The 23,926-nt window shown below is 46.8% G+C and overlaps 1 protein-coding gene across 1 annotated transcript; it reads right to left on the bottom strand.

Moving 5' to 3' along the window:
• Nucleotides 1-1,905: 1,905 nt before the first annotated feature.
• Nucleotides 1,906-23,817, bottom strand: Cenpn (centromere protein N). The gene is made up of 11 exons (XM_028753343.1): nt 23,776-23,817; nt 19,450-19,630; nt 16,555-16,600; nt 12,061-12,120; nt 11,559-11,635; nt 10,310-10,483; nt 8,794-8,895; nt 7,023-7,086; nt 5,689-5,801; nt 2,860-2,986; nt 1,906-2,612 (listed from the first exon to the last, which is right to left on the bottom strand). The coding sequence occupies exons 2-11, from the start codon at nt 19,618-19,620 to the stop codon at nt 2,530-2,532; spliced, it is 1,017 nt and encodes a 338-aa protein (XP_028609176.1). The 5' UTR covers nt 19,621-19,630; nt 23,776-23,817; the 3' UTR covers nt 1,906-2,529.
• Nucleotides 23,818-23,926: the final 109 nt, after the last annotated feature.

The following is a 23,926-nucleotide window of genomic DNA, read 5'->3' as shown; positions in this document are numbered from 1 at the left end:
GCTGGAGATGGTGGCCCAGCTGTCACCACAGAACTCCAGGAAGCAGAAGCAGGACTGTTACAGGTTCGAGGCCAGCTGATACAAAGCACACGTGTTCTAAACATTGCCCACTCCCCAAAGGTCAGAATGTTGCCTGCTTACAAGAGCGTGGCAATGAGTTAATGATGTAAGCCCCACAGTGCTTACCCTGGGTCAAGTGCTCCATAAACAGCCATCATTCTGGGAACTGGTGGTCGGGATGAGAACGGCTGTCATAGGCTTATCATGTTTGAATGCTTGGTTCTCAGTTGGTGGAACTGTTTAGAGGATTAGTCAGTGTGCCTGTGTTGGAGGAGGTGTGTCCCTGGAAGGTGGGCTCTGAGGTTTCAAAAGTCCACTCCATTCCCAGTTCCCTCTCTCTGCCTCATGCTTGTGGTGACTAAGGTATACGCTATTTTGGTTACTTCTCCAGCATCGTGGCCGCCTGCTAGCTGCCGTGTTTCCTCCGATGATGGGTCTTGGACTTTAATCTTCTGGAACGGAGAGCACCCCCACCCCCACCCCCCTTTCAATGATTTCATTTAGAAGTTGCTTTGGCTGTGGCGTTTTGTCACAATCAGAAAGCAAGACAGGGGTTCTACTGGCACAGTTCTGACTGTGAAAGTCTCTTTGGCTTTGCGTTTACTGCAGGGTCTACTCCCAAGCATTTGCAGATGGCCAGTTAACAGGTAAGTTTGAGAAGCCTTGAACTTTCTTAAACAGGAGCCTCCCTCTGGGAGGTCTGCAGGAGGCAGCCCGCTAGAGGTGGGATCCGATAGGTCTTTCTCGTTTAAAGATTCCAGGTCTTTATTCCTGCCAACTGTACCAGGGAGAGCTACGTAGTAGAATCAATACCCCAGGAAGTCCAAGGGTTTCTGCAGTTCCTATTCAGCCATTCAGGAACCTCGTGGGCAGAATGCTCTCTTAGTATGTGACTGGTGATGACAGTGGTCAAAGGGACCAGAGGGATGGCTCTGTGGTTAAGAACGCTTAATGTTCTTACGAAGGACAGGTTTGATTCCCAGCACCCAAATGATGGCTTTCAACCATCCACAGCTCCAGTTCCTGAGGATCAGGCACGAATGTGGTACACATACATAAAAAGCACCCATACAAATAAAATAAAATCCCCCTCCCGCAACGGTATGAATGGGGGAAATGTCTTTAAGCCTTAGTTAGGGTTTCTATTGTTGTGATAAAATACCATGACCAAAAAGCAAGAAGGGGGAGGAAAGGGTTGATTTGGCTTATACTTCCAGATCACAGTCCATCACTGGAGGAAGTCAGGACAGGAACTCACACAGGGCAGGAACCTGGAGGCAGGAGCTGATGTTGAGGTCATGGAGGAGTACTGCTTACTGGCTTGCTCCTCGTGGCTGGCTTAGCCTGCTTTCTTATAGAACCCAGGATCACCAGCCCATCTCACACATCAATCACTAACTAAGAAAATACCCGTCAGGCTCGCCTACGGCCTGATCCTATGGAGGACCTTTCTGAACTGAGGTTCCCTCCTTTCAGCTTGTATCACGTTGACATGAACTAGTCAGCACAAAGCCCAAATACTCAGATCACCGGGGGGACAAAGGAAGCGCCTGGCATGTCTAAAAACGGTTTCATATTGGATGATCCACAGCCTGTACACATCATAGTATAAGGCATTACTTAGTCCTTTCATGACCACTTATGCATTCTTTTTTCGAGACAGGGTTTCTCTGTGTAGCCCTGGCTATCCTGGAACTCACTCTGTAGACCAGGCTGGCCTCGAACTCAGAAATCCACCTGCCTCTGCCTCCCAAGTGCTGGGATTAAAGGCATGCGCCACCACTGCCTGGCCCATTTATGCATTCTACTCAGCCTGTTTGAATTTCATCCAAGGCAACTGATACGTCAGTTTGTCAATATCTTTATTCACAAATCAGTGTAACAGTGATGCTTAGTTTCAGTGTTCCATGGACAAGAAAGAGAACATGAAAAGCTTATGAAGAATAGAAAAGTTATTTTACACAAAGAAGCCATTCAATATGCAGCCTTATATAGTAGCCCCCAGCTCCCCTGATTCTGCTGGTTTGGGGGTGGGTAGTTTCTTGGTTCTTCTATCTGTGAGTGAGGGTATAAGAGAGATTCCACAGAAACAGACTTCCGAGGATAAGAAGTAACAGCAGTGGGAGAAAGGACGGTAAGGGTAGGTGCCTACAGATTCAACCACTGTGCCTATGTGTGACTTCTGTGCGTGCCAGGGTTGAGGTCAACCTGCAGCCTCGTGTGCGTGTGTTTATGTATGTGCTCCTGCATGTGCGTACACGTATTTGTCACTTGTCAAATGCACACAGCTGCTGTACTTAACAGAAGACAGTGTGCATACATAGGGAGGGCAGATTCAGTCCTAACAGTTCATTAAAAACATTGAATTCCAGTGCCAACGATTGGTTTTTTAAAACACAAGATTGTATACAGAAGCTAGCCAGCTATAACTGGAATTGCATGTGCAATAAAAGCTAAGCCATAGATATTTCATTTATCTCTGATTTTAAAATAATTCATTTTCTTGCGTGGTATGCAGGTAAGCAGTGGAGAAAGTGGTGCATCTGCTATGCCTGAAAAAAAGAAAACAAAACAGAAGAATGATCACGGGGACAGTCAGTTGAAAAATGGCTAAGATCAGAAGCAAGTTATGGGCACCTTCTCCTCCCCCCACTAGCTGCGGAACCAAAAAGGGCTTAGCGGGAAGCAGACTGGAGAGGCAGGAATGCCCAGAGGTACCCAGTACAGGTGAGCAGATGCTGTCTTCCGAGAAGCAATAGCTGCTGTTGGTATCTGGCTGGCTTATAGCTGTCCACTTACCGGCTGGTGCTAAGGATTTCAATGCTTCCAAAAGATGTGGACTGGAAAACTTTACAAGGCACCGGAGCGGCTCTTTCCTGTCGGCCAAGATGCCCCCAGCTATGTCACTCTTGAACTTGGTTTCCAGCTGTCAAAAAATATATTTGTAAACGATGGTTAAGTCGTGGGATCAGCTGGGATGGTGAGAGCTCATGAACAAATTATGTATTTCATTAATTCCTACACATGGAGTAATACAGGCAAGGCCCATTTAACTGCATAGACAGAAAGCGTCTGGTATAGGAAAGATATCCCACAGAAAGTGCCAGCATTGCACCTGACTCACAGCTCAGAGCTGCCCTCAGCATAGCATCCTACCTGTGGAAGAAGCCAAAAGTCTGTGCTGCCCTCAGGCGCCTGTTACATTCTGCATTCACATAAAAGCAATAAATCTCAGGGCTGGAGGAAGGGCTCAGTGGTTAAGAGCACGTGCTGTTCTTGCAGAGGACCCGAGTTAGATTCCTAGTACCCATATGGTGGCTTATAACCATCTGTCCCTAACTCCAGTTCCAGGGGATTCTACACTCTGGCATCTACACACACACACATCCAGGCAAAACACTTACACACACACACTTACACACTTACACACACACACACGCCTTAGATTTTTATTAAGAAGACTCAAACATGACTAGAAGCTGGTTATAGTAGCACATCCTTATAATCCTAGCTCCTAGGAGAATGAGTCAAGGAGGAGTCCATGTTTGAGGCTAGACACTATCTCAACAGCCAAATACACCTGAGAGCCTCTCAACCCAACCACATCACCCAGAAGGTACACACTGTGAGTCCCATGTGTGTATCATCCAGCTGATCCTGTTACCAACAGCTCTGGGTTCATCTGTTACAAACCAAACCCCCAAACTTAAGTGATTCTTAAAACTTGAGGCACTATGCTGAAATATCTGCAGGATGTTTAATGTTTGCAATAAATTCAAATTGTAGCCACCGGTGAGTTAATGTGGACAATTGCCTCAGTATTATTCTAAGCCGTCTTCTGAGGTTGGAGAAAATCAGGAGTGAGGAAATGACTGCACACCTAGCCTAACAGAACCCAACCACTCTAAGATGTTGAGCAAGCAACACAGTGGCTCTCCAGGTTTAGTGTGCAGCCAGCTGAGAGCAGCCAGGAGCATCCCAAAACGGATGGCTGGGCACACCTCTCTTGAACCAGGAGGAACAGGGTGGAGCTGGGAGCTATGCCTCCTCCCCATTCCCAAGTGACTGGTTCCAGCACTCCAGAGACCACACACTGAGAGCTACTGTCCACGATTATGAGCTCTTTAAAGCTTAGCTAATACTACATAGCTAAGAGTGGTGGCCACACCAGTGACAGGAAGGAAGCAGGAGGGTCAGAAGGTCAAGGGCAGCCTTGGCTACATAGTGAATGTGAGGCTTTCCTGGACTACAAGACCTTGTCTGAAAAACAAGCAATCTGACTGGAAAGACGGCTCAATGGGTAGTATGCTGCAGCTTGAACATTACTACCTGAGTTAGGGTCCCCAGGACCCATGGAAAAGCTAGCTGTGGTGGCATATATGTATAACCTAGCACTTGGGAGGAAGACAGAGACAGGAGGGAGTTGGGGCTCCCCTCAGCCAGTCTAACTGAAACGGAGCTCCAGGCTCAGTGACAGACTCTGTGTCAGAGTACAAGGACAAAAACTATCCAACCTTGACCTTTGGCCTTCCTAACTGTCAGCATACGTGGAAAAAGCTGGTGCATTCGACTTAATAAATAAACAACCTCTTACAACCCACTTGAAAATCTCCAACTTCTTCCTTTGAAAACAAATCAAAACAAACTGTCTTTGGGTCTAAGTGAGCAGATCAATGGCAGATTTTAAGTGTGTCCTGTAGCTGTAAGAAGATTCAATGGGAACAATTTTATTGGGGTTTGGGAAGGAAGGTATTCTGAGTAGGAGCATGGGCTCATGTTAGGGTGCCTGTGACAGTTCTGACGGTGGCTCTGGACTTGTGCACTGTGTCTCTACACAGCCACGCGATGGGCAACAGCAACTCTCTGGAACAAGTTTAATTTCCAGTATATTTACACTACTGATTTTTCTTCATCAGATGCCAATCAGCTGAGTAGGATATATGCTTTCTCTCTTCTTGTTTTTGGGTTTCTGAGTCAGTCAGTCAGTCAGTCAGTCAGTCAGTCAGTCAGTCAGTCAGGTTTGCCTCCAAGTTGCCAAGTAACCAGGCTAGCCTTAAACTTGAGCTCTTCCTGCCTCAGTCTCCTAAATGCTGGGATTACTGGTGTGTGCCACCATACTCAGCTTATTCCAGTATGTATGTATGTATGTATGTATGTATGTATGTATTTATTTACTTATTTATTTATTTATTGGTTTTTTTGAGACAGGGTTTCTCTGTGTAGTCCTGGCTGTCCTGGAACTCACTCTGTAGACCAGGTTGGCCTCAAACTCAGAAATCTGCCTGCCTCTGCCTCCCAAGTGCTGGGATTACTGGTGTGCGCCACCACCGCCCGGCCATTCCAGTATTTATGATCATTTACTGTGTGCTAAATACTGTTCTGTGTGTGGATAAGCTAGTAAGGTATAGACCTCCTCACTCTCCACAGCCGGCAATATACAACTGAATTACTATGAAGACAAAATGCAAAAGCAAATTCAGAATTCCATGATGTCTCCTTTGCTAACAAGAGAATTTAGAGAATATAGAAAAGATGTAGGTAACTTATAAAAGAGAATAGTTTTTGGACATGTTTTCAATTACAGTTCCTGTGCCTAACTTGCTGGTGATGTCCACTGCACCATCCTACCTTATACTGCGCGAACTCTAGCTGTGGCTGAGGATAGGCTCCAAAGGTCTCCTGAGTGACTCTGTGGATTCTCACTCTTTCTTCTGTGTTTTCATGAATGATCTTTGAGTTCGCTGTGGAGGGGTTCAGATTAAGAGTGCCATTAGGAATGCACTTCACCCTACAGACCGGTCTTCCCATTTCTAAACCTGCAGATGGTTTGTGTAGCTCAGATGTGTCCAGTGCCTTCTTCTCACTGAGATAATATTATTACAGAACAGCTGGAAAGCACAGGCTGACATAAGCGAGTAAGCAATCCCAACAGTGCCATCCCTGTTTGGGTTGTCATACACTTCCTGTGTAGCCTCCTTACAGGAACCATGAGTAAATCTGCACCATGCTTCTGTACTTAGTGCTGGGAGCCAAACCCAGGAAACTACCTGCTGTCCTAAGAGAACCTAGGAGGTTACCTGCTGTTCTAGAAAGCCTAGTCAGTGCAAGGTTAAGAAAGGACGTTCAGGGCTCTTAGGCCCCAGGAACTAACGCCTGGCATTTCCTGGGAGCCGGTTATGACAATGGGATGGTCTATGGCAATAAGCATTCAATAGTGGGAGAGCCCTAAGCAATGACCCTCACCCAAACTTCCTGGTTTGCTGTGTCTTTATAACCTGCACCCAAAATGAAAGTTTCAGAGCTTGATCAGAACTCCAGACTTGCTCTCATTCCTTGTGTCTCTTATCCCTTCATTCTTTCCAACCCTTCCCTAAGGTCTCGCTGAATCCCCGGGGGCCGGCGCAACTTAGCATGGGACCAACGGCAGGTCTTAGGCCTTTGGAGTCTAACAGTCTCTGTTCCTAACATCAGTTTTATATCCCTCCACTGCTAATCTTGAGTTTAGGTTTTCTAGGGAGAGACTCGGGTTCTCCTGAGTGGCAGCACAACCACCATATTATTCTAGAACCAGCATACTCGTTAGGAGCATACTCATTAGGAGCATGGACTCCACCTTGGACAGACCTAGCTCTGCCATCCTGCTTTGAGTTACCGGGCCTTCCTGAAACTCGCTTTCCCAGAGGACAGTGCTTCTTCAAAGGACAGCTATCAATCACAAGCAAACATTGTGGTATGCTGCCGGGCATGAAAACATTCTCAGTGACTGGCAGCCATTTTAGGAAATTCTGAAGGACACCTGTGGTAGCTTGGCTTTCTGCCTTTGAATACTTAATTCTTTTTTTTTTTTTTTTTTTTTAAAGTATGAAACAGCTCTGCAGTGAGATCCTAGCACAGATGCACAGCTGCCATCTGAAAGCAAAGACGCCCATCCCAGGCCCAGCTCTGTCTCAGAGCACACATACAATTTATCTCTAGTCCAAGGCTTTCTTCATGCAGAGACATTGTGGAGTTGTAATTTTCAAAGGTCTGGGAGAAAGAAAGAGAACAAGTTACCGATTTGAACATGTTGGGGTAAGACATTAATTAATTGGTTCTAAGGTGTAAAATGTGTTAAATCTTAGTTTTTTAAAAAGTGGTCTTGTATTCTTTTTTTTCTTTTTTCTTCTCTCTCTCTCTCTCTCTCTCTCTCTTTCTCTCTCTCTTTTTGTTTTTTTGAGACAGGGTTTCTCTGTGTAGCCCTGGCTGTCCTGGAACTCACTATGTAGACCAGGCTGGCCTCGAACTCAGAAATCTGTCTGCCTCTGCCTCCCAAGTGCTGAGACTAAAGGCGTGCACCACCACTGCCTGGCTGTGGTCTTGTATTTTTATATTCTTACTAAATAGAAAGAAGCAATGGCTCTGCCACAGGCTGGCTAAACTGAGCATAGCTCATAGGACAGCAGGCCGTGCAGCATGGCTGCTTGAGGAGCCGGTGTAACAATGCGTCTTGGGCAAAGGACGTAACATAATGTTAGAGCATCTGCCTAGCAAATGTGAGGCCTTGGGTTCACCCTAGTAGCAAACCAAACCCCGTCAAGGTGCAGGGGCTACACGAAATCCAGAGGAATGAGGGTCAGCATCATGTCTTCATACCCCAAAAATCTCTCAGGGGCCTTTTAGGAAAAATAACTTTGCTCTCAGAGCCCACATTTCTGAATCTCACGGGAGTGAGCAACAGTTTCCCAGCTTGGCAGCTAACATGTGACCTCTAATAATGGTCTGGCTGCACCTCCAGACAGCAGTTGATGTCTGCTTGGCAGGAGGGTGGAGGGCAATGAAGGGGCAGTCAGGGAGAAAACCGTCCTCTAACTTCTTACCAGGCCAGCATGGCAACCCATGCCTGTCATCCCAGCACTTGGGAGGCAGAGGCCTCAGCTAAGTAATAAGTTTAAGGCCTGCCTGGGGTATACAAGATCCCATCCTAAAGCTCCCAACAAAAGGAAACATTATTTTCCTTTTTAAAGGGAAGAAGCATTTGTTTTGGTTCACAGAGGTTCCTGTTTCTAGTGGCTGAAGTCACAGAGGCAGAACCTTGAGGCAAAGGTTCTCCCCCTTAAAGAGTGACTTGTGATAGCCATCACTTCTTTTTAGCTAGAAAGATTTCCTCCTTAAGGAATTCCATTCATCTACACTCTGAACATATGCAAACATTTGCCATATACAGAAGAAACCTTAAGACCATAGGGGCAGACCTGTCCTTATCATTAAATGGAAATACCAGCATCCAAACAATTCATCATTCCAAGTAGGAGAGGGAGGGGCTCACGAGGCCCCACCCCTTTCTGAGGAGGAGCTAATGGGCAGTTTCTAGGCAGTTAATGGCTGCTGGGGGGGAGGAGTCATACTCCACACCCATGCTCATGCAAGCAGCCCTAATTAAATGCAGCCAACTCCAAAGCCCCTCCCTGCCTTCCTGCCTTCTCGGCCTTCCCCGTGAAGACAGAAAGGGGTCCTGTTGGGAAGAAGGGGTTTGGTGGGATGAAGACAGCACTAAGAGAGGATAACGGCCTCAATATGATCAGAGAACATTGCGTACGTATGAAATTGTGAAAGGGTAAACTCACATGAACAAAATGAGGTGACGAAAAGCTTCAGCCACTCACCTTCGGGGATGGGTTGGGAGTGACCTCCACCTATTTCTCGTGTGCAAGAGAAAAGGAAATGTCAACTTGGCAGAGTTGCTGACTGGCTCACCTGATTATACTCTCTAAAAGCAATAGCCTTGAGGGAGTCCAGGTGCCTGCTTCTCAGATCCAACTGCACAATCTGCTGGTGCTTGCTGGCAACTTTCAGTGCCTTGGAGGGGAAGGAGCGAAACCGTTAGGGCTGTAGTGTTTCTACACATGCTGCTCAGTGAAATGCAGGCGCTGCAACTGAGAATGCTCAGAGTCCTGTGTGGGGTGCAGTACACACCTGAGACCCCGGCCCCAGGGAGGCTGAGGCAGGGGCGAGCCCTGTCTCAAAACACCCCCCCCCAACTCTTGCAAGTGAGAAGAAATGTAACCCTATCCCCTACTCACTTGTGGGACCCCAAGGCCTGCAGCCGACAGTGGAGTGAGCTGCATTACCAGAGAGAGCTGTGAGGGGAGCCATGCAGCCAGCTGCAGAGCTGCTCACCTGCACCCAGCCCATGCAGGGACTCTGGAAGCACAGAAGATGCCAACAGGGGAGGAGTAATGACTAGCCCAAATTTGGGATGAATTATTTTTGAGAAAGAAGCTAGGACACCCATACACAGAAGTGTGCTTTGAATAAGAATGGCCCCCACAGACTCCTACACTTGAATGCTTAGACCAGGGAGTGAAATGTTTGAAAGAATTACAATCATTACAAAGTGTGGCTTCCTCGGAGTAGCTGTAGGAAGTGTGTCACTCGGGGTGGGCTTGAGGTTTTAAAAGCCCAGTCCCAGGCTCCATGTCCCCCATCCTGTGAATCAGGATGTAGCTCTCAGCTACTAGTCCAGTGCCATGTGTGCTGACAAGCTCCCCACCAGGACTGTAATGGACCAAACCTCTGACATGGTAAGCAAGCTCCCAAGTATATGGTTTTTGTTTTTTTAAATAAGAATTACCTTGCCGGGCAGTGGTGGCGCATGCCTTTAATCCTAGCACTTGGGAGGCAGAGGCAGGTGGATTTCTGAGTTTGAGGCCAGCCTGGTCTACAGAGTGAGTTCCAGGACAGCCAGGGCTACACAGAGAAACCCTGTCTCGAAAAACCAAAGGAAAAAAAAATTGCCTTGGTCCTGGTGTCTCCATACAACAATACAATAGTGAATAAGACACGAAGGCGAACAAAAGAGATAGGCTACCTCTAACATGGGCAGTATTTCCATGTACACTATGTGTGGAAAATGGACATAAATGTCAGTGGCCATCAATAGGCAGACTGTAGAAATACAGAAAACACTAATCCCGCCACTGGCAAAGTGACAAGGAGTTTGGGGTGAAGTAGAAAGAAGGGGTAGAGAGTTTTGACGACTCATCTTTTACCTTTAGGGACTTGCTGGTTTTAATATTAAGCATGCGTTACTTTTACACTGACAATAAAGACTAGATCAAGGTAATACCTTCCGTGGCATTTCTGATGGAGAAAAGCTCTCCTTAGGAGAATGGGAGTAGCTATTTGATTTATCTAGGTATGTGGTTTCTATCTACATGGACCCTTGAGATAAGGGTACTGAGCACTCCTGCTGCTGAACTCTGTTCCCTACCTGATGGAGAAGGGGCAGAGTGCTCTTCAGATGGCAGGAAGATATGAAGGCATACGGAGTCTGGGGATAATACACCACAAACGTGGGCTTGTACTGGTTTGGTTGTAAATACTGTGTTCCCCAGGCAACCCGAATCCACACCGAGTTCTCGTAGACTCTGAAGCTGACTGTGACCTGATAAAGAAAAGATGTTTTCCTGGTTAACTTTCACCACAGCACCAACTACAGGCATCTGAGACACAATCAATGTTAGTACAATTTTTCAATGCACCTGGGCAGAGGCAGGCAGATCTTTGTGATTCTGGCCAGCTAGCGAGATCCTATCTCAAAACCAAAACAAACCGAAGGGGAGGGGGTGGCTTTCTAGAAGCCTTTTTGGCATTGTAGGCTCACACACTTAGTTTGTCCCTTTGCTTACAGCAGGATTCCCGTGTGGCAATGAACCCTGAATGCACTGATCCTGACGCATGCGTCTCAGCAGCCAGAGCCATTTAGGAATGTGGGGCACAGGAGGATGTGTGGTGTCCATTTCACAGCCAGCATCAGTCTTTCTAAACTTGCAGCTATGACTGGACTTGCTCTGGAATTCAATGGCACTGTTAGACCATCAGCTAGCTCCAGTCCACGTCTGGGCTCTGACCCAGGAGAGGGGAACCCGAAGAGAGGGACAGTGAGCTCGCTGTCTTCCCTCCGGGATCGTACTTCAGGAAGAGCAGGTTGCTCTGCTATCTGCTAGGCTGCATTTCCTGATCCCCTGGTGCAGTGACGAAGAACTCTCCCCGTCTGGGCTGTGGGTTTGCAGAACAGTGTGTCATCCCTTGGTGAGCAGCAGAGAGTGTGCTCTTCTTTGGGGCTAAGTGGCCCCTAATGGCTGGAACAGCAGAGCGTCTTACTGGAGGCAAGAGTGACCGATGACCAATAGCAGAGCCACTAGCCACATGTGGACCATCGAATGGGAATTCATTAAGTAAGGTTAAAGATTCATGTGCTCGGTCCCATCAGCCACCTCTCAAGTCCTCATGTGGCAGCCAGCTATGAACTGGACATTGTCAACAGAGGGTGCTCTTGCCACAGCAGAGTGCCACTGGACAGTATTGCTCCTAAGAAGCACTGGGTGGGATGGGCAGGTGAGAGATGAAGTACTGTCTCAGTTTGTTAAGGTAAAATGGCAGATTATTCCCCGCCCCTCCGCTTCCTAGATATCATTAAACTGAATTTCGGACAAATCTAGGAGGACTTAGATTCTTACATTTTTTAATGCCCTCTGTAGAATTCTCTTAAAGGATCTTTGGAACTGTTCCATATCAAAAAGGTCGACATCTTCTCCTGTCAAAACACAGAGATATAGAAGTAAGTTAAGCGAGGTACAATGTCTTTGTCCCCAGAGCAGTAATGACCATACCACACCCACGCTTCTGATAGTACCAGGGGATACACATGAGGAATAGTCACATCTTTGCAAAAGCCTGAGAGCAGATGGCTATGCTGGGTGTGGTAGCACACACCTGCCATCTCATCACTCTGGAGGCAAAGGCAGGAAAACCACCACAAGCTCCAGACTAGCCTTGTCTACACAGTGAGTTCAAGGCCAGGCTTGCCTACACAGTGAATTCTAGACTAGCCTATGATACACAGGGATACAATGGCTTAGAAAAGAAAATAAACCTTCCACCAAAAAAAGACATTTCCTACTCATTTTTAAACTGCCAAAACACCAATACAGATGTTTAATTTAAAGCAGAAAACATTACCTGGTTCTTTACTCATCTGAAAGACATTCCAAAGCTTCTGGTGCCGATGAAACTGAGTAGCTGAGAGAGAAGGCCTTACAGTTAGTATCGTGTCTTAGGACTTTGAAGTGTGTGCTGATACACATATATTCATTTTTTAAACTCCATATGTGTTAGATGACATGGACATTTTCGAACACAGTGTGTTTTTGTGGTTCTCCTCATCCTCCAGCAAGTACATATTTTTAATACTGTACAATAATAGTAACCAATGAATGAGGTGACACAGCTTTGAAACAGAAGTTCAAACCTAAAAGACTCAAAACATAAACTTTAAATGGGGCAAATTCATTGCAGACAAATAAATCCCAATTATTCAACTCAACAAAGATGATAAGAGTTCAGTTTTAGTATTTATCCTCACTTCTGACAGGTTGTTATTTTTATTTATTTTAAGTGGGCAGAGGTATCTTCTGTTTATGGGTGTTTCACCTGAATCTATGTCTGTCTGTGCGTGTGAGTGCTTGGTGCACATGGAGGCTAGGAGAGGGCAGAGGGGCCCTTGGAGTGGAGCTGCAGGTGGTTGTAAGGCACGGTGTGGGTGCTGGAAACTAAGCCTGGTCTTTTGGAAGAACAGCGAGTGTTCTTAATGACAGCCATCTCTTCAGCCCTTCATTTGTCATTTTAACAAACATCTGCTAAGCAAAACCCAGTACACACCCACAAGCTGGAATGACTGAAGCGGGTGTCACTGCTGGCCTTGAGGCCTGAGGCCTCTTCTCCAGTTCCTCAGACACCTCACTTTTCACCTTCCTCAGCAGCTACCACTCAGTGGCCCACACTCATTACACTCAAACCACACCTGGGTCCCTCCAGGGCACTTGTGAAGAAGAGGGACTTGTTCAGTGCTACCACCCCTGCTAACCCAGCCTGCATAAAGCCCTCACTATGTGGAATGAAGGCAAGAGTAAGTGTGTGGCTTATCTGAAGGGTAAGATGCCCTTCAGAAAGCAAGAAGATCTGGAGCAGGAATGGGGGCCAGCAAGCTCAGCTCTTTCCCATCATCCCTCTGGATTCAAACTGTCCCTGTGCTGATCTCTGTGTCCTCCCCTCAGGCCAGGCTTTCTAATCTCTGAGGGGGATATGGACTCATCACTCAGGGTACTATCAACTTTGGCATCAGTGTTCTCCTTGTCTTTCCTACATCCTGCACCTTTTTCTCTCCTGAGCCTGCATGTCCCCATGTCCCCGTTACTGGCCCTACTATTTCCTTCATGGCAGTGGGCCTGGCAACAGATCACTGATTGATTGGTGTCAAAAAAGGCAAAGAGTGACGCCAGCCCCCGAAGCTTTTTGTCTGGCTTGCTCTTTCTCTTTCTTTTCTTTCTTATCCTCCCTCCCTTTCGTCCTTTCTCTGATCCTGTCTTATCTGGTTCTGTGTTTAGAGCTGGGAAGACTTGCTAACTGGCCTCTGAGTAAGACTGCTGCAGCAGAGTCAGAGCTCTTGTCAAATGAAGCTCTGCCTCATGTCACCTACAAGGTGACCACTGGGGACTTAGATACAGATGGAGGCAGCTTTCCCTGCAATAGGCACACACTAGCTTATCCCACACCCGTGAAGTATCTGACAGACCTGCAATAGGCACATGCTAGCTTACCTCACACACCCGTGAAGTATCTGACAGACCTGCAATAGGCACATGCTAGCTTACCCCACACCTGTGAAGTATCTGACAGACCTGCATCTGCAGTTTCCACGTCACCAAGGGGAGGTCCCCAGCTCATGTGTAGATGCAGAGTCCTGCAAGCTCACCCCACTTGTCTTCGTCCCTGGGTTGGGTGTAAGCCCCTTCTATGCCTTGGCTCCCACCCTCCTCTCTCCTGACTACCACCTCATGTGGGCTGCCGCCCTCTCTTGCTTACACCTCTCCAGAAGATCCCAGACGAGTCTGACTCCTCAGCATCCCTGGTCTCTCTTGTGCTGTAACCAGCATGATCTCACAGAAACCAGGCACCTCATTGTTTTGGCTCAGAACCGGTCCAGGGCTGACATCATTAGGAGAGATACTGAGAGCCTTCTAGTGGCTTCCAAGTCTCTGTGTTATCTCAATGTTCCCCTCCACTGAAGGCCAGCTTGCCTCTGCTCTTGTATCTCAGGTACTCTTCTCCCACCCCATCCCTGGCAGCTCCCCCTCCTCAGCTTCTCTGCTCTGCCTGGCTAGCGCCAACTCATCTTTTGGCTCTAACTTGAATACCATCTCCTCAAGGAAGCTTCCTTACATGACCACTGAAAAAGAAGTCCCACTGTGCTCCTTCACACACTAGGTATCCTTGAGATAGGTAACCTTTCTCCTCATGTAAATCCCAGCCAGTAGCTAAAGCCTGTGAGTCACCTGCTCTGCTCACAAGTGTTCTGTGGATCTACCTTTTCTTTCTTTCTTTTTTTTTTAAAAAAAAGGAAGGAATAATTTTTGTTTTATGTGGGTATGTCTACACGCATGTAAGTGCACAGTGTGTGGGCCCGGTGCCTCAGGAGGCAAGAAGAGGTTATCAGAGCCTTCGTAACTAGGGTTAGAGACAGCTGTGAGCTGCTGTGTGGATGGCGGCTAGAACACAGGCAGCAAGTACTCTTAACTGCTGAGCCATCGCTCCAGTCCTGCTTCGCAGGCAGATTCAGCCATAGCACAGCTGGAAAAAAGTCGACAGAGACGATTCTTTTTACACTTCCAGTCACATAGGCAATGTACGTACTGGTTAGTTTTCTGTCAACTTGACACAAGCTAGGGATATCTAAGGAGAGGGAACCTCAACTGAGAGAAAATGCTTGCATCAGACTAGCCTGTCAACAAGCCTGTGGAACTTTTTTGATTGATATGGGATGGCCCAGCCCACTGTGGGTGGTGCCACCCTTATGCACATATCCTTGGGCTCTATAAGTAAGCTGTGATGAGAAGCCAGTATGTAACAGTCCTTCATGGTCTGTTGAGAGCCTTCGGTGCCGCTTTTAGGCATTTGGCATTTGTCACTGGGCTCAGACAAGGAAGTAGGCTCAGATAAGAATATTAGAAACAGTGACCATGGAGCTTTGTTTACTGCTTTACTGAATTGCTACCTTATTGGTCCCTTTGTTTACTACTTTGCTTGATTCCTACCTTGTGTGATCTTTTTGTTCACTACTTCGCTTGATGACTTTGTCTTTGATCTAAGAACTCACCATGGTTTTTGGATGTACCTAGAATGATATAAAAGCAGGCTGGCGAGAAAAAAAGCTGCTTCAGCCTCAGCACTGGCTGGAGTCATGTTATAACTCTAATTGTTTTTCTTCTTTTCAATCCTCACTCCCTCCCTTAAGACCCGGTTGACTGACTGAGCTCGCTTGGTCAATGGTCTTTTGCTTCAGTTCTTGCTTCCAGGTTTCTGCCCTGAATTTCAACCTCATGATGGACTATAAACTGAAATAAAGTGGCCTTCTCCTCCCCAGACTGCTTTCCATCATGGTTTTTATCCCAGCAATAGAAAGAAAACTAGGACAATATAAAATGACAACAAATTAGTTTAAAAAAAAAACATAGGCTCTGGGTCAGAGATGGTTCAGCTGTTAAAGGCACCAGCTGCCGAGCTTGGCAGCCTGAGTTTGTTCCCTGGGGCCCTCGAGGTAAGACAAGAGTTTACTTCAGGTACCTGTCCAGATGTCCACAGGTGTGCCACTTGTGTGCCCCTTCCAATCAGTAAAATGTAAGGAACAAACTGCTTCTATCCAGAGAAACTGCTTCTGTTCCAAGGGCTTGACCTGCAGTTTCATCTGATTCCACCACAGCCTTTCGTGAGTACGACCATTATTAAACCCATTTGCCAGAAGGAAGCAGCAAGGCGAGCGTGTGAGCCACCCTCCCCCAGCACTTACAGGTCAGCAATGATGGAGCCATGAAACCGACCCAAGCAATCTGGTCTTCGGGTCTATGCTCTTTAATTTTAGTAAGTGAATTTTGATGAAAATTAAACCCAAGAAGTAGCAAAGACGTGAGAGCTGGCACTTAGGACAAATTCTCAGTGGTGCATTTTCACATGAGTAACACAGCCGACTGACCAATGGATGCTTTCCGCTCATGATGGACCAGTTCCTGTCTCTAAAGGTCCTGAGTTTCCAGTCCTAAAGACAGGGACTGACTGATCCATGTCCACTGACTTAGGCGAAGTCTGAGGGTCAGAGGGGAGAGACAGCTCAAAGGACACCAGACCCGTCAGTGAGAGAGCAAGAATCTTATACCAGGCCTCTCAACTCTAGAATCTTCATCCTTAAAGATTTATTTATTTTTATGTCTATGTTTGGTCTCAATGTGTCAATGTACCATGTGCATGCAGTGCTCACAGAGGCCAGAAGACAGGTCCTCTGCAAGAGCAGCCAGTGCTCTTAACTGCTGAGCCATCTCTTTAGGCCCCAGAATCTGCATTAACATAAGAAATTCCCGCTGATGAAACAAAATCCCAAAGTAAAGACAAATCCCCAAAACTTACACACGATGTCTAAAAGGGCCACGTCATCAAGTCTCGCACACTTGTTCTGAAAGAGAGGGTGGACCGATTAGGAAATCAGGCATGGGCTCCTCGAAACCATTTTAGGGCTGGCCAGAGCATCCCATCAGCGTGTCTGAAGTGCTTACTGTCTTGGCGGTCTATTTCCAATCTATAGTCTTCGTAACCAACAGCCACCCCTCCAATTCTTACCTCAGGCCACACTCCTCTGAAACTCACTTCACATTCATCACAATGTATACATTTTAAAAGAGGAAAAAGCCGGTTATGGGGACTCGAGGCTGAAACTCTACTGCTTGGGAAGCGAAGGCAGAAGGACATGAAATGAGTCTGAGGTCAATCAGGACTACAGAGACTGCCTCAAAACAAAACACCACTCCTGAACATACACGAAACTGCATACATGCTGTGGTTTGCATGTGAAATGTCCCCAGAGGCTCACATGGTGAGCACTTGGTCACCAGCAGGTGGTGCTGTCGGGTGGTAATGGTGGAGCCTCACAAGAGGAAGCAGGGAAGTGGGGCCATGAAGCTCTGGAGCCTGCCATAATTCCTGTTCCCCGGGGTGCATGCAGCCTGCCTAGCCAGGATACTCCTGCTGCCTGTGCTCTTCCAAGGCTGCCATGCTTTCCTAGTCATGATGACTGTTCTTGCTGTTCTTGCTGGAGCTGCTTTTGTCAGGGCATTTCATCAGAGCCATAGGTAAGACCATATGCTTACATTTTTCAGATGTGGCCACTGTCATATCAATGTGGCATACACACCCTGTAAGCTCTATGTCTAATTTCCTTGTGGCTCTGACTCTCAAATCCTTTCCTGTCCCCAGTTCTCTTCGTCCCAGTCCTTGGTGCTGAGACAACTACGGATCCTTCTGCTGTCATAACATTTGCATTTCCCAGTTTTATATGAATGTTAACATAAGGTTGGCTTCTTTTCTGATCTGGCTTCCTTAGCTCAGCATAATTATTTTGACACGTAGCCACATTTCTGCATCTAGAGCTCAATTCCTGTTTATTGCTAGCAGTTGTCTGTGAACAGACACAATTTGTTGCTTACCTGAGGATGGACTTGGGCTGCCTCTAGGTTTTAGATATGAGCACTGTGCTAACACACGTGCCTTTCTGCGGATAAGGCCTGTGTTTTCATTGCTCGTGAGGAAATGCCTGGCAGTGGAATGGCTCAATCCTACAGCGGCAAATATTCAGACTTTTAGAGAACTTTCAAGGGCTGTAAATATAACTCGGGTAGAACACTAACTCAGCATGTCTGAGACTCTGGCCGAGACGCCAAGCACTAAAACTCAAGATGAATGCTGGGCTGGAGGAACAGACAGCTCAGCAGGCAGCCCCTACTTAGCATGTTCCAGGCCCTGGGTCCAATGCCCAGCACCAGAAGGAACGGAATCCCATCTATCCCAAATAGCTATGATCATTCTTTTCAATCCTACCCACCGTAATGACCATATATTATGCATTTATTTCCATTTATTGATGACTAGTGATTCTGAACACTTCCTCATATGTTTATTTACCATAGGCACGTCTTTCGTCGGGAAGTATCTAGCCAAATGTTCAAAAAATTATTTAAGTGTGTATGGGTGTTTTGCTTGCATATATGTCTATGTACCATGTGTATCCCTGGTGCCCTGGAGGCCAGAAGAGGGTGTAAGATCCCCTGGAACTGGGATTACAGATAGTTGTGAGCTGCCACTTTGGTGCTGGGAGTAGAATCGGGTATTCTGCAAAAGCAGCTGGTGTTCTCAACACCAAGCCATCTTTCCTACCATATATTATTATTATTATTTTGATTCTTTTTTTTTTTGTATTACTGACTTTTGAGACGTTCTAACATGCAACTTGCAGGTCCTTGATGGGCCAACATTTAGAAAGTTTCCTTCAGTCTGTGGCTTTTCTTAACAGTATTTTTCAAAGAAAAAAAAAGTGATTAATTTTACCAGTTTATCAATTGTTTTTTTCTTTTATGAACCATCTTTTTGGTGCTGTAAGAAACTTTGCCTAGTCCAGTACCACGAGGATTTTCCTCTTGCCTTCTCTACATATTTGATAGTCTTAGGTATTACATTTGAGTCTTAGATCTATTTTGAGTCCAACTTTTTTTTTTTTTTTTTTGGTTTTTTAAGACAGGGTTTTTCTGTATAGCTCTGGCTGTCCTGGAACTCACTCTGTAGACCAGGCTAGCCTCGAACTCTCAAACTCAGAAATCTGCCTGCCTCTGCCTCCCAAGTGCTGGGATTAAAGGCATGCGCCACCACTGCCCGGCCCCAACTTTTTTTTTTAAACAGTAGAGGGATGGAAAGACCTGTCTTGTTTGTGAGACAGTCCACCTATGCTGTTGACTGTGAGTGACCTGTCTTGTTTGTGAGACCGTCCTCCTATGCTGTTGACTGTGAGTGACCTGTCTTGTTTGTGAGACAGTCCTCCTATGCTGTTGACTGTGAGTGACCTGTCTTGTTTGTGAGACAGTCCTCCTATGCTGTTGACTGTGAGTGACCTGTCTTGTCTGTGAGACAGTCATCCTATGCTGTTGACTGTGAATGACCTGTCTTGTTTGTGAGACAGTCCTCCTATGCTGCTGACTTGAATTCAGTATTTAGCCCAGGTTTACCTGAACTCTAGATATCCCTGCTCAGCTTCCACAGTTCTGAGACTGAACACATGGGCCGCCTTGAGCAGCAAAGGCGTTTTGCATACAAGCATCTAACGGTTGTAGCCTGTCTGCTGCAAAGACTATTCTTCCCACCTGGAATTGTTCTTTGTAGCTTTGCTTTAAAAAAAAAAAAATCCATTAACGGTATGTACTGGTCTAACTATTGTCTACTGTATCAATTTATTTGGTTGGTAATTCTGAACACTGTTACCTCACACAGCAGAATCAGTTCCTGAGCTAGAAATTCCTTTCTCTGCTTCAAGTTTATGGTCTGTAGTTGGTCTTCAGACAGAAAGTCCCAGGCTTCTAGGATGGTCTTCATCTCACACAGAGGGATTTTTAGGATGATCCTTCGGAGAAACTCAGCAACATTCTCATCCATCTCTTTGGCCCTTGAACAAAACAAATAGTGCACAGTAACGAATTCCTCTTTAAGCTGCACGTGTGAATATATATATATATGTGTATACTCTCACACATGCGAGTGCACACACACACACTATGTGTGTGTATGTGTGAATGTATGTATACATGCATGTATATACATATGGTCTCAAGTAGCTCTAGGCTGGACTCAAACTCAATATGTGGCCAAGGATCACTTTAAATCACACACACACACACACATACACACACACATACACACATCTATATATCTTTTATTCTAGCCATTCATTTCTTGGTGTGACAGCATGCTTTTGTACAGGAGGCTAAAGGTGTCAGACTCCCTGGAACTGAAGTTAGAGCTAGTTATGAACCACCTGATGTGGGTGCTGGCAACTGAGCTTTGGTCGTCCAAAAAGAATATCAAGTGCTCTTAACTGCTAAGCCATCTCTCCTGCCTGACTCTTCAACTTTTGATCCTTCTGCCTCTATTTTCCAAGTGGGATTACGGAGTGAGACAGTGTGCTGGGTTCTAGTCAGTGGTGGGCTAAACCTAGGGCTTCCTGCATATCCGGCCAATACTCTACCAACTGAACTATACCTACATCCCAATCTCTAGTTTTTTTTTTTTCCTTCATTTTTCCAGAGACAGGGTCTTACTCTGTAGCCCAGGTTAGCCTGGAATCTACTATGGAGCCAAATCTGGTCTCAAAGTGGTGGTAATCCTCCTGCCTCCTAAGAGCTAAGAGCTGGAATTTCCCCAAGTCTGTACTGAATACCAACTTCATGGTACCGAGAGGTGGGACTTCTTTAAGAAGCCTAGTAGAAGGTGATTCGGTGGGTCTCAGGGGTACAACCCTCAGAAGGGATTAATGCACTCTCATGGAAAGTCAGGCCTAGTGGGACTTGGATTAGTTTCCTACAAGGATTTTCTTCTTTTAAGAGGGCGGGGAGGTGATGCTGTCAGCAAAGAGCTTGCTATACATTCAGATTGCGTCTGATCCTTAGCATTCTTGTATGAATCCTGGGGGGTGGAGCACAATGTGTGTGTTGGGGGCAGAAGCCTTGAGGTGGGAAGGCTTGCAGGCCAGGCAGTCTAGCAGGATTGATCGGCTGCAGATTCAGTGACAATCTGTCTCAAAATATCCGGTGGGAAGTGACTAAGGAAGATGCCAAATGTCTACCTCTAGAGCACACAGACACTCACACAAGCACACATACAAGCACATACACATTCACACAGACCTGCACTCACACAGACACACTGGCTGGAGGGGGGCGGGCAGGATGTGTTAAATCTCATCATGGAGATACAGGACTGTAACTTAGCTGCAGGGAGACTGCCTATGGCTCTGCAGTGCTGCACTGTATGGCTTTCCCACCTCTCTCTGGCCTCTTCCAGCCATCTGACCACTCCTGCCTTCTCCGCTTGCCCCTCACACACCATCCTGCAATAAAGCCCTCCGCCATGCTGTGATGCACCCAATAGAGCGAAAGTTACACAGAAACTTATTTCTGGAATTTGCTGTGAGGTACTTTAGGCAGTGACTGTCTCCCTATGGTATGTGAAACTACCAGTAAGTGTGGACATCTGGAATATTTGGTTTTCCTGCTTCAGTGCACTGCCAATTGACCATACCATACTGCTCTATGTCTGCAGACAAAGTTGTCCAGTGCCCATTTGTCTAGAGCCCTGAACATGGGATAGCTCCCTCAGCAAAAGGCCACACTCAGGAGTATTAAGGGAAGGGAGATCTTGAGCCTTTTATCTCTTTTCTCTAAAGCCATTAAGAGGCACAGCTAATTCTACTGTTACTTCCATTGGAATACCAATTCAGGAGGTAAAATGCAAACAAGCATACTCTTTCTTTCTCTCCTTCCTTCCTTCCTTCCTTCCTTCCTTCTTTATTTTTTTTTAAAGACAAGGTCTTTCTACATAGCTCTGGCTATACTGGTACTCACCATGTAGACCAGGTTGGCCTCCAATTCAGAGATCCACTTGTGTCTGTCTCCCAAGTGCTAGGGTTAAAGGCGTGTGCCACTGTGCCCGACAAACAGGCATGATTTTTATGTGAAGACTAAACAAAGTCTTTGTAGACTTTAATTTCCCTGATCAGCTTGTCTTCTAGAAAGGAGCAAGGCCTTTGGTGTCCATGTTTAAAATGAAAGGCAGCCCTGGCATTCGAATCGCTTCCCTCACACCTGAGGACTAAGAGTAAATGACGACTGTCCCTCACAAGAGTCCTGGCACCTATTACAAGAACTCCTTATCTGTAGTTTGTGAGACAGCGTCTCACACACCCCGGGCTGGCTTGAGCTTCTCATCTTCCTGCCTCTGTCTCCCAGGCGCTGCTATTACAGGCGTGAGCTACCATGTCCGTCCGGTTCCATGTGGCCTGAGAGATGAACTCAGGGCTTATTGCATGCTCGGCAAGCATTCCACCAACCAAGCCACCTCTCTAGTCTCAGCTGAGTGTATTTAAAAAGGCAATGAAAGCCACAGCATGGTTTAGGATAAAAAAGAACTGACAAGACGCTGTCTTACATGGCCTTTGCTTCCTCCGTGTTGCCTGCCTCCTCTTCCTTTCCTTCTTTTGTGTGTGCATGTGTGTTTGAGGCAAAGATTCTACAACTGAGCTACATCCTAGGTGCCACGTCCTCAGCTCCGCTGTGTCACTCCCTGTAAGATAAAAGGATCCCTCTGTGGGGAGAGTATTGTAGCTGCAGCTACCCTCAACCGGAGGGTCTGTATAATTTGTGGTAATTCAGTTCTCAGCTTTATTTTTCTGCTTTATTTTTCCCCAGGAAACTTACTGCAACCATCCAGTAGTTTTTTTTTTCTTTCAATTTTTCATTGCTTATTGTTTTTACAGAACCACCTGCAATCGGCTTTACAATTTTATCATAGCTACATTTTTTTTTCTGCTCTAGACAGGGACTATGTTGATCTTATTCTTGACTATGTCTCTAAAATCTATAGCCCAGTTATAACTGTCCTGGCAGGAGCAAAGTCATTCTGAGGAGAGTCACTTGCGAGCTTCCCCTTTGAGACAACAGACGCAGAGAAATGGAAACTTGCCCAGGAATCTAATGGAGAAGGAAAGGCTGACACCTGGTGCTAGTCAGAGGGAGCTTTTCTGTCTCCTTGTCAGAAGAGACTGAAACCAGGACAATGGCTGAGAGATAGTCAGTCCTGTGACCAGGACTGCTTAGTTGTGTGTACCTGTTTAATGTTCTGCTTCCTGTTTAATGTTCTGTTTCAGGACTGAACATTTGGTGTGTAGGTCACTAGATCTCTTTGCTCTTCCCAGTGTGGTCACACTGAATACATCTCTCTTTTCTGCATTTCATTTACGACTTGTCCTTTTAATTGGCCTACTGAGCCTAGCTTGTTAGGGCTGCCAGGGCTGGGGCTCTCTGATCCTAACAATTTCAGTGACCATTAGTCAAATCATACAGTAAGTCTGGTCACCCAAGAACACTCTCATATTTCGCTTGACCAATGCCTGAAGGAAGAATGACTAGAGATACCCTCCCTAAGCAGTGTGCATATGGGAAGGATATGGCTCAACGTTCCGTCAACTATTAAACCAACACTTTGTCCATGAGAACATCTGAGAGTGGTTTCCTGGGCATTGATGAGGCAAATTAGGAGAGCGTGTATGCAAAGCAGGCATTTCTCCTATCCCAGTACTGGCCAGGCTAGATGCTGCTATGAGCTTCAGCGATCAGGGCACGGATGTTGAATAAACACGTGATAATAACAATCCCGTAGACGCGCGGGGAGCACAAGGAGTAAATCAACAGGAGGCACGGACAAAAAACAGAAGCGAGGCTAGGAATTAGGGAGCTGACGCCCAGTCGGAACGGAACCTAAGGACTAAAGTAAAGCAGCTCTAGAGCCGGCAGCCCGGAGCTTCCACTGAGCAGACTCCAAGGGGCACATAAAGCCCCGCCCCACTGCGGGCGGATATGACGCCACGGACACACATCACCGCCCTCTTAGCCCGGACTCGGGTTCCGCTAGTGTCACTCTTAGGCCGAGATCCCGTGGCAGAACTGCGCTATGGCAAGGCCCCAGTAGAGTTCTGGGGCCTGGCTCCCGTAGTCTTCCCGCCGCCTCCGAGTCCGAATCAGTGTCACTGAAGCCTACCTTGCCAGTCCGCATCGGCCGTCGTGTCTTCAGCGGTTCCCGCCGGGGCGCTTTTGAAGCCGCCAATGGCCGCTCGGGCCCCGCCCACCTGACAAGCCCTCCGGACTGCTCCGGCTGCACAGGGGGACGCCGCTGCGGGCGCCCGATGGAA

The sequence above is a fragment of the Grammomys surdaster genome, unplaced genomic scaffold (assembly GCF_004785775.1).
Source record: "Grammomys surdaster isolate TR1022 unplaced genomic scaffold, NIH_TR_1.0 128, whole genome shotgun sequence".
In the NCBI taxonomy this organism is placed as follows: domain Eukaryota; kingdom Metazoa; phylum Chordata; class Mammalia; order Rodentia; family Muridae; genus Grammomys; species Grammomys surdaster.
Note: the sequence above shows the minus strand (reverse complement) of the source record. Positions and strands in the feature narration are given on the sequence as shown.